The 15,055-nt window shown below is 38.1% G+C and overlaps 1 protein-coding gene across 1 annotated transcript; it reads right to left on the minus strand.

Annotated features, from left to right (window-relative positions):
* Window positions 1-3,019: 3,019 nt before the first annotated feature.
* On the minus strand, window positions 3,020-14,848 carry kcnj9 (potassium inwardly rectifying channel subfamily J member 9). Its single transcript, XM_055025290.1, has 8 exons — window positions 14,428-14,848; window positions 11,954-12,397; window positions 9,951-10,164; window positions 8,527-8,728; window positions 6,635-6,827; window positions 6,340-6,537; window positions 5,911-6,041; window positions 3,020-4,849 (listed from the first exon to the last, which is right to left on the minus strand). The coding sequence occupies exons 2-8, from the start codon at window positions 12,249-12,251 to the stop codon at window positions 4,583-4,585; spliced, it is 1,503 nt and encodes a 500-aa protein (XP_054881265.1). The 5' UTR covers window positions 12,252-12,397; window positions 14,428-14,848; the 3' UTR covers window positions 3,020-4,582.
* Between the last annotated feature and the right edge of the window lie 207 nt (window positions 14,849-15,055).

Here is a 15,055-nt window from a genome sequence, read left to right on the forward strand (position 1 = left end):
TTTATATGTTTGCAAGGCTCAGTAAAAATAACTTTCACTCTTTGTTCCTGGAGATGATAGATTGTAAGGTTACAGCCTGTGGGAGTCTCTTTTTTCTTTTCCTGACCTTCTATCTATGAAGGACGTAGATACAGAATATAAGATGTCACAAAAAATAAGTAGAGAGCTCATTATTAGTGAAATCATCTTCAAATTTGTGACATGTTGAAGTTTTCTTCCTCTGACATCTTCCCTTAATTAACAACACTTCTCTGTGACATATAGACTGTTTTATTTGCATTTATATTTCAGCAGAAAATCTCTTTTTTATTTTATTTTTTAACGTGTAGATGCCTTGTAAGAAATGTTCTGCAGTTTGTGGAGAACCAATGGAGTATTGCAAAATGAGTGTTATTTAAATGGGCTGGTTCAGACGCTGCTGTGTGCTGCATTGGCTGGTCTCATTCCTTTATCAGCTCTGCTCCACTTCACCAGGAACTGGCAGCCTTTTCCTTTAACTCTTCACTGCTTTTAAAGTACTCTAAAAATCAGCAGCAGATAGCATACAAAAGCAGCTGCAAAGCAACTTTGAATATCAAATAGAATACATAAGGATATTTATTTCTTCTGCACACTGTTTTTTTCTAACAATAATAATTTTGGCTGGCTGATGTCAGATGGATGTTTCACATCATGGTGTTTTAAAGCCTTTTGGTAAACTGTCATTGTTTTCAAATGAAATAGGTGAGTAAATTCTGATTCATTGACTGTTGTTGCATGGAGTCAAAAATATGTTCAAGATCAACCTTTGATTTTATTTTTCCTGACTATCATGACTTCCTTCTATCAAGATAAACTTAAGTTCAGACTTTGCAAGCATCCGTCTTAAACTAAAATAAAATCCATTAAAATATTAATTACAGCTTGAGAATTAGACTGAGTCCAATTCTTGGTGTAGTTGAACTAGTTACATTTACTTCAGTGAACTTTTGGAAAAATTGTCCTTTAATGAGTATTTTTACTACACTGAACATTTACTTGAGTAATATTATCATGAAGTATCATTATTCTTACTTGAGTAAAATTTCTGCATGCTTTGTGAATCTTTTGCCTGATTTTATTGTTTAAAAAGTGTTTTTTTGTCATGACGTGAATCACTTTTTTTTTCTTTTACCAAAATCTGTTTTACTCTTAAGTAATTTCTTGCACAGCTACAAACATGCTTTAAGCAAAAAGTTCCCTCACACACAGAGGGAACAGTTTTTGTTAGTCTCGTAAATTTCATATTGAAAAAAATTGATTCGTATTTTTTCCATCTGATGGTCATTTTTAAATAGCAAATTTTAATATTTTGATCAGTTATTCAGTACTTGACTTTTTACCAAATGTCCAAATGTTGTTGTTTTTTTTTATAATGGCTACTTTTGATTTTTTCAGTTTTAAATTTGTTCAAGTAGCACTACTCTAACTTGAGAACAGTTTTTGGATACTCGCCTCTGCTGAAAACGAACAGAGAGATAAATAAAGTGTTCATTTGTTTATCAGTCTGAAAGGAAACCTTTGTTGTGGCATTTCATTTTTTGCTGCAGATGGAAGAAAAATGGTCTGACTCCTGATGTCAAGGGCATTTATTGTTCTCCTCATGAAGGTGATTTCTGAGCCTCATCACCTTCATCCTGATCTGTTCTCACACAGACGTCTAAAACATAGACAAACACATTTAGAAACACACACACACACACTATCTGCCCTCTCGCTGTCCCCAGCCTCTGTTGCCTAGGACACAGATGTGATGGCGATGGGGACCCCATCCCATTACACGTCAAAGAGGCTGTGTGAGTGGCTGCAGGAGAATGCGCGGGGGCTCTACCGCCCTCTTGTGGCCACAGCGGAGGATGTGTTTTCTTTATGCCAAGATTCTGCCTGGTAACCCAATATGCTGACTTTTCTGGATGCAGCCAGCCAGCCATGAATTTCTAATGAAATACCTCACTCCGAGAAGCCTCACAGGAGACAGAGATGAAAAGTTCAACATGAATAATCACTTACGAGATCAGAGAGGAAGTTTACGACGCCATTAGTACGCTTTATGTTTGGCTAAATTATTTCACAGCCACAGCAAGTTAATATCTCCGCTCTGGTTTTAAAGAATTAATGCTATTTCATCCACCATGTTCTCTATCACTTATAACCTTTAAATATGATATGCACTGTATATGATAACAATACATGGCTCAGACTAATGCACATGACGTCATAAAACCTGTGATTATTGTTGACTCAGCTTCAGCAGCAATGAACTTTACTTTCTGTAGCTCATCATTTATATACACTGAGTTATTCTGGTACTACTCCAAGTATTTCTACATTAACTTATGGCATCAATAAACAAAGAAACGTAAATTGTGTTGTTAGTTCTACATGTTTTTGAGACATTTTCATTAAAGAAAAAGGGAAAGTTTTATTTAGAAAACAAATATATTTGCTTTCATTCTATCAATAAAATCAAATATCAAGGCTACTTTTTTCTTGTGGAGTTAATTTCATATTGAAACATTTTTTTATGTGCCGAAAAAGCTTAGAGAGCAGTAGGGGCCCTAATGAGGGGCAGAAGGGGGACATGGCCCCTTTTGAAACTCACTGAAAACCTCAAATAATCATGTTCATGTTATAGGAAGGCAAGCAGAGTCATATTCTTAAATGAAGTCAGAAATGTAAAACCCAATCCAATAATTATTCATGAATTTATTTTGTTATTGTCTTGTTTTTATTTACTTTGGGATTTTTGGAGGTGATTTGTTGTAAAGTTTTCTTGTCATTTTGTAAAATGAAAAATACACAGTAAAACGTAGATGACAAACAAACAAATTTTTCTCCACCATATGAGGCATTTGTGGCTCATTGTTGAAGAGAAAAAACAAACTATATGACCCTATAAATTTGAAGGATTTCCTTCCATCTGCAGCCTTAGTAAAACTAAGTTTGTACAATTTCCATACAAAGCAAAATCTCCATAGAGAAAATAAAATCTACAACATGGTCTCTGGAATATAGTGTAGTTTATTCATTCTAATCAATGTGCTATTTAAATATTAAAAACATCAAGTAAAAACAGCCACATATATATATATATCTATATCTATATATATATAGATAGATAGAAATAGATATATAGATATACACAGCAGCAGAAGCAGGAATTTGGGCAGAACTGAGCAGGGCTTGGTTGTGCTTTTACATTATACATGGCCGAAACCAACAAAAATCAAAGAAATATAAAAGGCAGCAATGCAAAATACAGCCTAATATTCTCCAGGGCTTTTGCAAATAAAAATTTGAAGAAGACTTTCAGAAATGCTTTCCAGAAATTTCTAGAATACTCCAGATTAAACAAGCTTCTTTACTTTTCTGAAATTTCTAAGTTAATTCGCCATAATATCCAGGTTATGTTTCTGTAATTTACAGACTACCTGTCTTTAAAGACTTAAAGAGCAATTTTCTGGTTAGTTTCTGTTAATTTTATGCTTTTATACTTTACCTCTGTGACGTTTACAGGATACCAGCTGCAACTCAATTACTCTATAAAATAATACAGTTTTTTTTTTTTTTTTTTGCGGATATAAGTTTAGGCAATTTATAAGTTGATTTTCTAAAATATACAGATTAATTTTTCTGGAATTTTATCTTAGTTTTGTGGAACTAACTGAAGACTTTCCTGAAACTTTTTTGGACCTCGCGGGCTACTGTTCAGGTCAAGTTCCAGTAAGTGAATGGTAAATCAGGCAGTAACCTTTATAAAAAATAACCTGTACTTTTTAGAAAATAACTTGTAAATTCTGGGAAAGTATGACTGCATAATATATTGTTACCAAAGCAATAACCTTGTGAAGCAGCATCATGTTGACCTTTTTCTAAAAGGTTTTATATTCTCTGTTTACAATAATGTGAGTAAAGATATAAATGTTGTTTACATCAGGGGATATATTTTTGTTCAACAAAAGTGATCCTAGATAGCTTACTAGCACCAAATGAAAGTTTCTACCCAAATAAAAAAGGGAAAATGTTTAATTAACTGTAATATTTCTAACTGATTTACAGTAACTCTTAATCTGTGCATCTAAAAAAGTTTGTTTGTATTTCTATATTTTCTAAAACTGCAGCTTAGAGTAAAGCATCTCTGCACTGTATCTATTTTAAACGGCATTAATAATCAACATATTTAACTTTTCGTGTGAAACCATCAGTTGGGCGAAAAGGAAAAAACAAAACAAAAAAACTAATTACTGTCTGTGCAACATTCTTTCTGTCCACAGGATGGACTGCTGTTAAAACCCACCTGAAGCATAGTATTGTCATTTTAAAGTAGATATAGGCAAGGGTGATCAGAGCAAATACAACAAAATCAGATATGCACATTGAGTACACTTATAACAAATAAGACAAATATTAAAAAATATTCTTTTATAAGGTAACACAAGATTGTGGCATTTACCGTGGGATCAGTGGGTGTGTTGAAATTACTCATCTGCCTTAAAAGAGTCTTTAACACACAACTTTGATGATGTGGCGAGATACTGAAGGTTCTTTGTAAACATTCTCTGTTCTAGGCCTCTGTTTCCGATTGATCGGTGGTGACGCTGCCATTCAACTCGCCCAAAGCTGATTGCTCCTGGATGTCCGTCATCTCCCCGACGGTGAAGATGGGTTCCCCCGCCTTGCTGTGGGCCGAGTCGCCGTCCGGCTGCTTGGCGGCCTGCTCGGCCAGCGTGGGCTCTTCGTCCAGCCTGCTGGAGATGGACCAGTAGAGGTGAGCGTCGAGTCTGGCCGCGGCCAACGCCAGCTCCCGAGCCGAGCAGGAGGGCGTGTTCACCTTGGTGGGTGTGAAGGAAGGTAAGTTAGTTAAATCTGATCTGTTTACACTTTCATTTGGGTTTCGAGTATGTCTCAAAACAGCCCAGTTTGCTCTACTAATGCTTTTCAAAGATGTATGGTTGTGTAATTGCACGACCATCTGCAGCCATTTTGCGCGTAAACATTGAGTTGGTGGGCGTGGCCGGCAGAATTGTCCACTATTTGCAGGAGGTTATAGTTTCTAACGCCAGTGAAACGACAACCACTGGGTTAAAAGCTCAACGTGCAAATAAGAAATCTTTAAACTGTAGTATGAATATAGTTGAAAAAAGGATGATTCAGACTGGAAAATATGAACAGAGCCTTCGGTAAAGCTTGTCCATCATATCATAACTTGAATTTAACTGCTTGCCAGTTTTAGCAATGAAGTTGCCAGAGAAACCCTTCCCTGGAGATGAGAAAGAGGCATCCTAATTAGAAGGTCAAACCACATAATCAGACTCCATTCAATGCAGCTTCAGCTTTTCTCCAGTCTCACTTCATCTGAGAACAACCCAAACTTCCTAAGAAAGAAAACTGATTTCAGATCATGGAACTGTTTTGATTTCTGGTTATGAACCTCACATCGTTTATCAGTTTTACTTTACTAAACCTCTCATCTGTACAAGTTACAAAAATACAAACATTTTTCTTTATTTCAAGAAGCTAAGCTCAAATTTAAGACTTTGACAGATTTTTTTATGGAGAACAGCTGCTCTTGTGGTATCATAGAACTTAATTTACTCAAATTCCCTTCCTATTTAGTGACTTTGAGGTGTAAAATTGGAGTTCCTACATTTCCCAGCATGCCATTCAGTAACCCCATGAGAGTGTGAGAATTTAGAGTTGTTGGTGGGGGCAAGTACAGAACTGGGAGAGTTTTTATTTACCAGAATTTTGTGTTTTTAAGCTGCTTGAAATGACTGTTAAGGCAACCAAAAGATAACATTTTATCTGCTTTCTATAAAATAGGCAAAAAAATATAAGTAAATTGATTCAAAACAATTAAGAATTTTAATGTTATCTTTGAGGAGAAGCTACCTCAAACGTGTGATGAAAGGCTCCGTAGTCGATATCAAAGAAGCCCTCCGCCAGCAGCATCATGGGGCTGAACCTGTGACCCCACAACACCTCCTCCGCCAGGTAGGAGCTCCGCGCCTGGCATGTCATTCCTGCACACATAAAACACACTCATGAGGTAGAAAGACAAAGAATGCCCCCTGACCAAATGGTTAGATCTGTTGAATTTTTTTAGAAAACACTCTGATTATTCAGAATATTGAGTGAATCTTCATCAGAGTAGACAAAGCATCTGCATAGGATAGCATGAGATTAGGCAATAAAACCTTTTGGTCATTTCTGATGCTGTAATCTATTGTATTACTGATTTGCAATCGTCAATTTTAAAGTTGGGAAATTTTTAATACAAAGCATTATGTGAAGGAAATATTCATTTCAAACATGTCTCACCGGTGGCCTCCACCATTCCTTCCAGAATGACCACAATCTCAAAATCCTCCTTCTCCAGCTGAGACTGCGACATGTCCCAGAAGGCCGAGCGCGCGTCGATTTCATGGGAGATCACCAGCGGAGAGACGAGGAAGAGGCGGTCATCGCCCGTCTCAAAGCCCACACTGATGTCTGTTTGGTCCAAAGGGATGAACTCACCTGCAGGAGACAAAAACACCTAGTATCCAAACAAGATGCAACAAAATAGCAATTTATTGCAAATATGTTTCCATTTTGATGCTTGTCCTTGTTTTACCCTCTTGGGTCTGCTTGGACTTGATTAGTTTGGCCCTCATGTTGGCCCCAACAATGTGGGAACTCCGAAGGTCGCCCACTCTGAACATCAGGCAGAGCTTGTCGTCTCTCAGGGAGATGACGGCATGCTTGGAGAACACCAGCGTCTCGGCCCGTTTATTAGGCTGGGAGATCTTCACGAACATGCAGCCGACCTGCGCAGAAAGGAAACAGGAAGAAACAAGCACGGCCTGCGGTCAGAATCCGAAACAAAACAAAAAGATAAAACAAAAAAATGACCCACAGGGTATTTTCCTCAGCTGGAAAAGCGGAGGATTGTTGAAAAATTAAAAGCAATGCTTGTTATTCAGCATTTATAATTAACTCTTCAGCTAAGCAGTCCAGTGATGCTGTGCAGCTGCAGCATCTCCATTGTAGCTGCTGAATACAGACTGAGCTGAGCTTTTCTCAATAGACCTATTTCCAGCTTTCAGTGTTTAAAGCAGTAGTGACACTTGAATTAACCTCAGACTGAAATATTTTTAAGATGCAGAGGGAAACATCCCACGTGTCCATCAGCTCTGAAGATGTTTTTTTTTGTCAATACGCAGACATGCATAAACATGATTTACCCTTGATGCTGCTGCGAGAACTCATTTAAATCAAATTAGTGCATGCAGTATTAAAATGTTCCCGGTTTTGAAGCATCAGATCAGTGTCTTTTAATGATATTCTAAGCTTCTATAGGCAGGATAAAAACTAACCAGATATTTAAATAAAGCTCCAGTTTGACGTTATTAAATCTTCCCTTTTCTTGATCAGTTAGGAATTTGGTAAATGCTAAAAAAAAAAAGTGCTAGTTTCTCTGGCAGATTATTTCACCTATAGCAAGACATTTTTCACATTTTATGTTTCTTGTAAAACCCAAAATACTATGTAAAATGTTGTGTTTTTGCAGTGTATTGATGTTTACACCAACTTCTGATTATAGTGTCTGAAAATTGAACCTAAAATTGAGATTTATGAAATCAGAAAACATTTTTCCAGTCTGTTACTTTTCAGTTTTGGCCTAGTTGTGTGAACTTCAGCCTCTGTTTTCTGTATTCAGTTGACAGGAGAGGCACAGGTATGTCATTTTTGGTGATCAGGTGATATTTTGCAAAATCTTTGTCATGACAACTGGTGATTTGAGCTACTGTTGCCTGAGTTGCAGAGCTGTAATTTGTCGGTTGGACAGCATTTACACTCAAACGTGAAAATAGCTGCTAACAGATGCGCAATTATACAACTGTATGTTTTTAAAAAGCAAAGGTAGAGCCTCCTGCACAACCAAGAAGAGAACAAGTGGTTTCTCGATGGTAAGTTAATGGCTGCTGTCTGTTCCAGCAGCCATTGTACAGTGCATACAATGGCACTACATGTGCAGACTAAATGTGCTGGAGCTCAGCTTGTGTTGCTAGGTAAGAGGCTGGGCTTCACAGTGATTTGTGACACTACATTCCTGAGGTTTTTGAAACGGCACCATAGATCGTCATTAAGTTATTGCCAAAAATAAGTGTTTAGTCTGTTTTTAGAAGCACAAAAACATGAAAAACATGAATTTTGTATAATAGATGCCCTTTAAAGTGTGATGAGATACAGAAGAATTTTTATTATATGAGACAACAGGTATTAAGGACGATCTGTATACAGGTGCAACAGTACTTATCATCTCTGTTGCTAAGCAACTAATGTCACTTTTCTCATTTATTGAACAGAGAATTTCCACTTTGGAAATAGTGACGAAATGACCGTCCAAATGAATATCTTCAGTTTTTACTATTTCTGTCCCCTCGTTATTAGAAGTGTTTATCCAACTTTCCACTGCTGTAATATTAGATTTTCTTCTAAAATAAATCATATCTCACAGCTCACCATGAACGCATTGACCATCGATCCCAGTATGGCCTGCAGCAGCAGCAGCATGGTGCCCACTGGACACTGATCGGTGATGACTCTGTGCCCGTAGCCAATCGTCGTCTCTGTCTCGATGGAGAAGAGGAAAGCTGATATGAAACCGTTGACATTGTTCACGCACGGCGTCCACGCCTCGTCCTCCAGATGGTCCAGATCCCCCCTTCGGGAGCGAAACGAGGAGAATGTGTGAGAAATAGCAGGGTGGGAGGAGGCGACAAAGTGGGTGTCAAAAGAAACAGCAAGAAGAGTGAGAAGAGTTTTTTTAAATTATTATTATTGTTTATTTTTAGACCGTATGGTTTAAGTATAAACATGGCAACTCAGCTCTCCTTTTCACTCGACGGAATAAATCCTGCACAGATTTATGCTTGGTCATTAACCTGACATGTTCGGCTGTCATTTTTTCCCCACTCTGCAAAAATCTAATACCTTTTTCATCACTTCGTCCCAGTATATCACAGGCATAATTCAGCCCTCTCAGAGCCTGCAGAGCTTCCTTTCAAACACACACTACACGGGTTAATGTCGCTCATTACCACTGCTCCAGCAGGAGAGGCACAGCTAATTAATGGAAGTGGTGTGAGGCACTTTATATAATCTTTGACTTTTATCGAACTGTGCCGGTGACCAAAGAATTGAGGCATCACAGAAATTGCTCTGGCAACACTTAAATGCAGCCTGGAGCAGGTAGAAAAGGTCATCGTTTCTCTAGCAGACCATGTTAGCTAATTAGCTCCAGCACACATCTGGAAGAGAGGCCCTGACATGATGAAATACACAGCAACGTTTATATGTGCATGGTCATCTGTTTTTTTTTTTTCATTTTACTTAGCGGGATTTCAAAGCAAAGATGTCGAAAATGTAACGCCTCCTTTTGATGATTAAATTGATAGTTTTGGAATATGTGATCGCTAACCGGCTTGCTAAAAGCTTTGTGAAAAGATTGATGCCACTGTTTTACCAGTCAGCAAAATATGATGCTGTGGCTAAAAGGCTGTTAAGCTATCTCATCACTGGAGTAAAGGAAACAGCTCACTGGACGAGGAATTTCTAAAGCTGTGTTAACACAAAATATATTGCATCTGGAGAAAGAAATGAAAAGGTTTTAACAGGGTTAGTGTCAGTACATCAATTATAATTAGCTACATTTTTATTAGTTTGAATCTGACTAGCATTTAAAAAAAACAAGTTCTGTGTATTCTTTGTTCATCCTGTGAATTTTTAAACTTTCTGATCGTTTTTGTGTATTTTGTTTGCAAAAATCCAGCAGTCTCAACTCATGCTACTATTCATATTTAATCTCATAACCTAGACCGTATATTCTGTGTGTTTGCAGAATGGGTGGTAGATGCATAAACCTTACTAATGCTGAAAAACCTTACCTACAGTAGGCTATGAGGTACCAAATGGCGCCAAAGAAGAGCCACGTGACTGCGTAGGCCATGACGAAGACGAAGAGCGAGCAGCGCCAGTTGAGGTCCACCAGCGTGGTGAAGATGTCGGTCAGGTAGCGGTACGTCTCCCGCATGTTGCCGTGCTGCACATTGCAACGGCCGTTCTTCTCAACGTAGCGCTGCCTCTTACGCCGAGCCCGAGCTGACAGAAGACACAGAACACAAACATTCACTCTATGTTTTATCCCATCATCTCCAAAACTCAGAAGTTCTGAATGAATTTGAAGCTTCGATCAGGATTTCAGTCTTAAAATGAGATGAGATAGATGAATGAAGGAGGTAAATGGAAACAGGGGATGCTCAGAGAAACAAGAATGGAAAACAGATGAAAACAGACAGGTGAGGAGCATAAAACAGACAGAGTGTGACAGGACAAATATCAAACACCAAGAGAAGAAAAGCTACAATAAAGAGCTGACAGCACAATAAAAACACATTAAATGATGATCAAACGTGTCACTAAGACTTTTACTGCATCAAATGCTACGGTTACACACAAGGCTTCCTCTTACAGGTGGAACTACAGAAAAAAAGAGTTGGAAAAATCAAAATATGACAAGAAGAATAGATTTTTGATTCAAACGATAGGCCTCGGATGAAGACTTATATAAAGTAAATGCAGCATCTTAGCGATTATTATGTGCAAACTAGAGTAGAGCTTAAAACACTGAGCTGCAGCTGTTTTTACCAATATTTGCAGATCTACATCTGATTAAAGGTTCTATTATAAAACAAACTCTTGAGAAAGAGAACAGATTGACTCATTTGGGTTATAATAGTTTTGGATTCTTCATTATAATTAATTTTTTTGTCTAATTCTGTTTGTTTTAGTTTGTTTTTTGAGTGGGTTTGCTAGTTTTTCTCAAGAAAGTCCCTCTCAAAATCAGGAGAGGTAAGAATGATGCAACTTTGACTCGTTTAGCACTCACGGTGATTCTAATGGAGAAAATATTACCGAACATTTTTTTTAGAACAGCACTAAGTATTCATCTTTTTATTAACCGAGCTTTTATAATAAACAGAATCTAATTTATCCAGAAGCTTTGATTAAATAGCACCCAAACCAACTTTTAATTAATTTATTAAGTTTAGCAAAACATAGCAGCCACTTGGAAAGAAAGTGACACAATTTCTGTTTTTATAACTGAAGAAATTTGTTCAATTAGGTCCAAATAAATTGTTTTTTTAATAAAATTCTTTTAAAGTTTTGGTTCTACATTGCATAACATCCCTTTCCCACAAAAACAAACCAACCGAACAAAAAAATGACTACTTTATTTGCTTGATTTTATTTTTATTTTCTTTTGACTGGACAATTTTGGCCTACATGACTTAAAGCAAAGAAAGTACTCATTGTATTGCTGCAGTTCTGTAACTAACAGAATTCTTAGGTTTAGACTTTTTCTTTTTGTAGCCAAGACTTGCTGTAAAGACTGGAGGCAAAAGATGAGCAGAAGTGTCAAAATCACTGAGGGGTGAAGAAGTGCTGCATGGCCCAAATTAGAGATTTGCTACGACTGCAAGTGAGATAAAGAGAGGAAGAGGAGGAGCAGTCAGTTATAGAGGAGAGAGCGTTGCAAAAACACAAATTCCTTAGTTCTTCTTTGTATAATATCTTACTACACTTAAATTAAGGCAAAACAAACTTGCGAGTAGCTGTGTAGTCTTGTTTTAAGTCATAAATTTCTTAATATTGGTAAAAATGATTGTTTCACTCACAACAAGACATTTTTCTCATGTTATAAGTGAAATAATCTGCCAGTAGAACTAATACTTCTGTGTTTTTGCAGTGAGAGATGGAAGAAGAGTCAAACATGATGGCTTTGCACCAAGTGGACTGTTTAGTTGTCCATTCTTGATCATAAAAAAACAGTATTTCTCTTGAGAAACAGGTTTGACATTGAAAAATGAAGGTCACAGAGGTCACTCACCCCAGCCGAATCGCCCCCTCTCTTTTTCAGGCCCCGGGGTTTTCTTCCTGTGCTGATTGGCGGTGGCTTCCCGTTCTGCGAGTTTGGACTGGAAAGACCTTTTGACTTTGGCCGGGGGTGAAAGGGAGGGTATGGTCTGTGTGGTGACGACGTGGCCCAACTCCTCGGATACGTTAAAGACTCCAGTGGAAGCCGTCGACTTCATCGCCGCCTCGTCTTCCTTGGCTTCAGCTTTCTCCTCCACAGGAAGGGCCAGGGAGTCGGGACGGGAAGGGAAGACGGAGTTCTCCAGCGCCATCGTCTCTCTGTCTATCTGTGTGTGTGTGTGTGTGTGGGTGTGTGTGTGTGTGTGGGTGTGGAGTATTAGGCTGTTATTGATATCCTCCTTGTGTCAGACTGTGTCCCGCTGTGATTGATTGGATTATTTGTTTGCTTGACTGAAGCCTGGAATGAAGGAAGAGAACACAATGACCAAATTAAACCATGATTGATTGCTCTCACTAAACATCATAAGATATTATTGTTTTTCCACAACATCAACATATATCAAACTCCTACAAACACACTTAGCTGCCTTGAAGATGTTTAGTAAAAATTATATCAGTTATGTCTAATCCCATTTCATCACATTACAACCACAAACTTTCACATAGGTTATTTAGGTTTTATGTGGCAGCATATAATTGGGACGTAAAAGGAAAATGGTGAATGGTTTTTGAAATTACTCAGAAATCTGAAAAGTTGGTTTGCATTTGTATTTAGCAGCTGTAAGTGTCTTGCAGGATGAGTGTCTTCCTGCTTTGCGGGTCAAGGCCTGATGAGATGAAGAGCAACGTCAGTTTTGATGTCTTGCCCAGATTATCAACTTGATCTATTTCTAGGCTTTGACTGGGCCACTCTAATCTAGTCTGACTTTCTTTTTCTCAGGATTCCAAAAAAAAGTCCAAATATTGAGATCAAAGTCTAATTTCTCAGAATTCTCTAGATAAAACTCAGAAAATGGAAATTAATGTCTGACTTTCTGATATTAAAGTCAAAACTATGAGATTAAAGTAACATTTCTTGGAATTCTGTAAAAAGGAAACATTCTGAGGTCAAAGTTACAATTTTGGGAAAACGGTGAGATTATGAAATTAAAGTTTGAGTTCTGTGATTATAGTCAGTTTTCTTGAAAACTCTGAAAAAGGTCTGAATACTGAGATTAGAATAAGAGATTCTGAGATTAAAATTAAATTTCTCAAAGATTCTGAGAAAAAAGTCAAAATACTGAGAATAAAGTGAGCGATTCTGATAAAGTCAAAATTCTCAAAAATTCTGGGATTAAAGTCAGAATACTGAGATTAAAATCAAATTTATGAAAATTCTGGAATAAAAGTGAGAATACTGAGATTAAAATCTGAATTAGGTTATTAAAGCATAAGATTCTGATATTTAAATCAGAATTATAAGATTAAAGTAACATTTCTCAGAAATTGTCACATTTCTTGAAAACTGAGAAAAAAGTCAAAATACTGAGAAAAGAGTTAAGATACTAAAATTAGGGTGAAATATTCGGAGACTAAAGTCAAACTTCTCAAAAACAGAGAAAAATGTCAAAGCAAGTGAATTCAGATAAAGATAGGAATATGGAATATATGTGTGGGTGTGTGTATAAAAACTGAACACTGTCCAGGTTAAAATGTTTGAGGTTCAAAAAGAGTTTACTCCAGCAACAAAATGTGAAAAGGTTGAAGACATCATTTTATAATTCGACACCTTTGAAACACAAGAAGCTGGAGTTGAAACAGGAAGTGGAATGATATTCTACAGATCTTTAGGATATTCTGTTCCCTGGTTTGAGAGACGACCTGATCCAGGAGCGCAGCTGTGCATATTCACACTGGAGGTTCTTTAATTAAGCCAGTTACACACACGCAAAAAGCCGCCTTGGGCTGTGTGTGTATGTGAGTGTGTGTGTGTGTGTGTGTGTGTGTGTGTGTGTGTGTGTGTGTGTGTGTGTGTGTGTGTGTGTGTGTGTGTGTGTGTGTGTGTGTGTGTGTGTGTGTGTGGTCCTTGCGTGCCAGTGTGAGTATATTGTGCAAGTGCACTCATGGTGCTATTTTAAATGTGGTTTATTTCTACCGTATGCCTGCTGAGATTTCTTACATAAGTCCCAAAGAGAAGAGAAATCTGCACAGCGAGGCATACTGTTCCCTGAAATATTTGCACGGGAAAATGGAGTCCAGGTCCTTTTCCAGCAGACCTGGATGTTGTGCCTCCATTTAGGCAACTGATCGCAGGAGAAAGAGGGAGCGAGAGAGAGAGAGAAAGAGACGGAGAGTGGCAGTCAAGATGACGCACTATCCTGCTGATGGATGGGTCAGAAATAGCCTCTGTTCCAGAGTCCCTCAGAGTCAGGAACCAAAAGGTTTCGGATTAATGTCACAAACATCCAGCATCCGACATCCTACCGGCTCAGCGTCGCAACTTCTCACCTGGATCGAGCTGACTGTTGTATCATGAGGAAAAAAAAAATCTGCTCCATAATCCGGCCGGCGCTGGTGATTCGATTCCACCCATGTCTGATCCTTGGTGGGAACAGCGAGACAGGATCTTTTGTTTTTTTTCTCTTCAGGAAAACAAGAAGCACCTCGACTCGACTCGGTCACGCAATAAATGAAAATCCGAAAGCTATAGGCAATGAATGATCAGGTTGAGGGGAGGAGCAGAACAGATTAAGCGGCTGAAGTGGAATATTTACGCGTCTGCGGAGCATGGTGCGAAATGGTGGCGTCGGGATAACCCGGCAGCTCCATGATCTGTGCGGCTCTGATGGAGGCGGTCAGGTGTTGAAGCCTCAGAGCGGAGGAGGATGCTGTCATCAGTCCAGCCCCTGTCAACCCTGCCTCAGTCTCAGCACAGCAGGGGGGCCGGTCTTCCTCCTCCTCTTCCTCATCCTCCTGCTGGCTGCGACATTCTCAGCATCTGCAGAGTTCACTGAAAAAAATAAAATAAAATAAAAACATCCGCCTTTATAAAATGTATTATTATTATTATTATTATTATATATATTATTATTATTATTATTATTTGGTCTGAGTTGATGTTGGAAGTCTTTTTAAA

Source organism: Poeciliopsis prolifica, unplaced genomic scaffold (genome assembly GCF_027474105.1).
Source record: "Poeciliopsis prolifica strain line A6 unplaced genomic scaffold, Auburn_PproV2 SCAFFOLD141, whole genome shotgun sequence".
In the NCBI taxonomy this organism is placed as follows: Eukaryota; Metazoa; Chordata; class Actinopteri; order Cyprinodontiformes; family Poeciliidae; genus Poeciliopsis; species Poeciliopsis prolifica.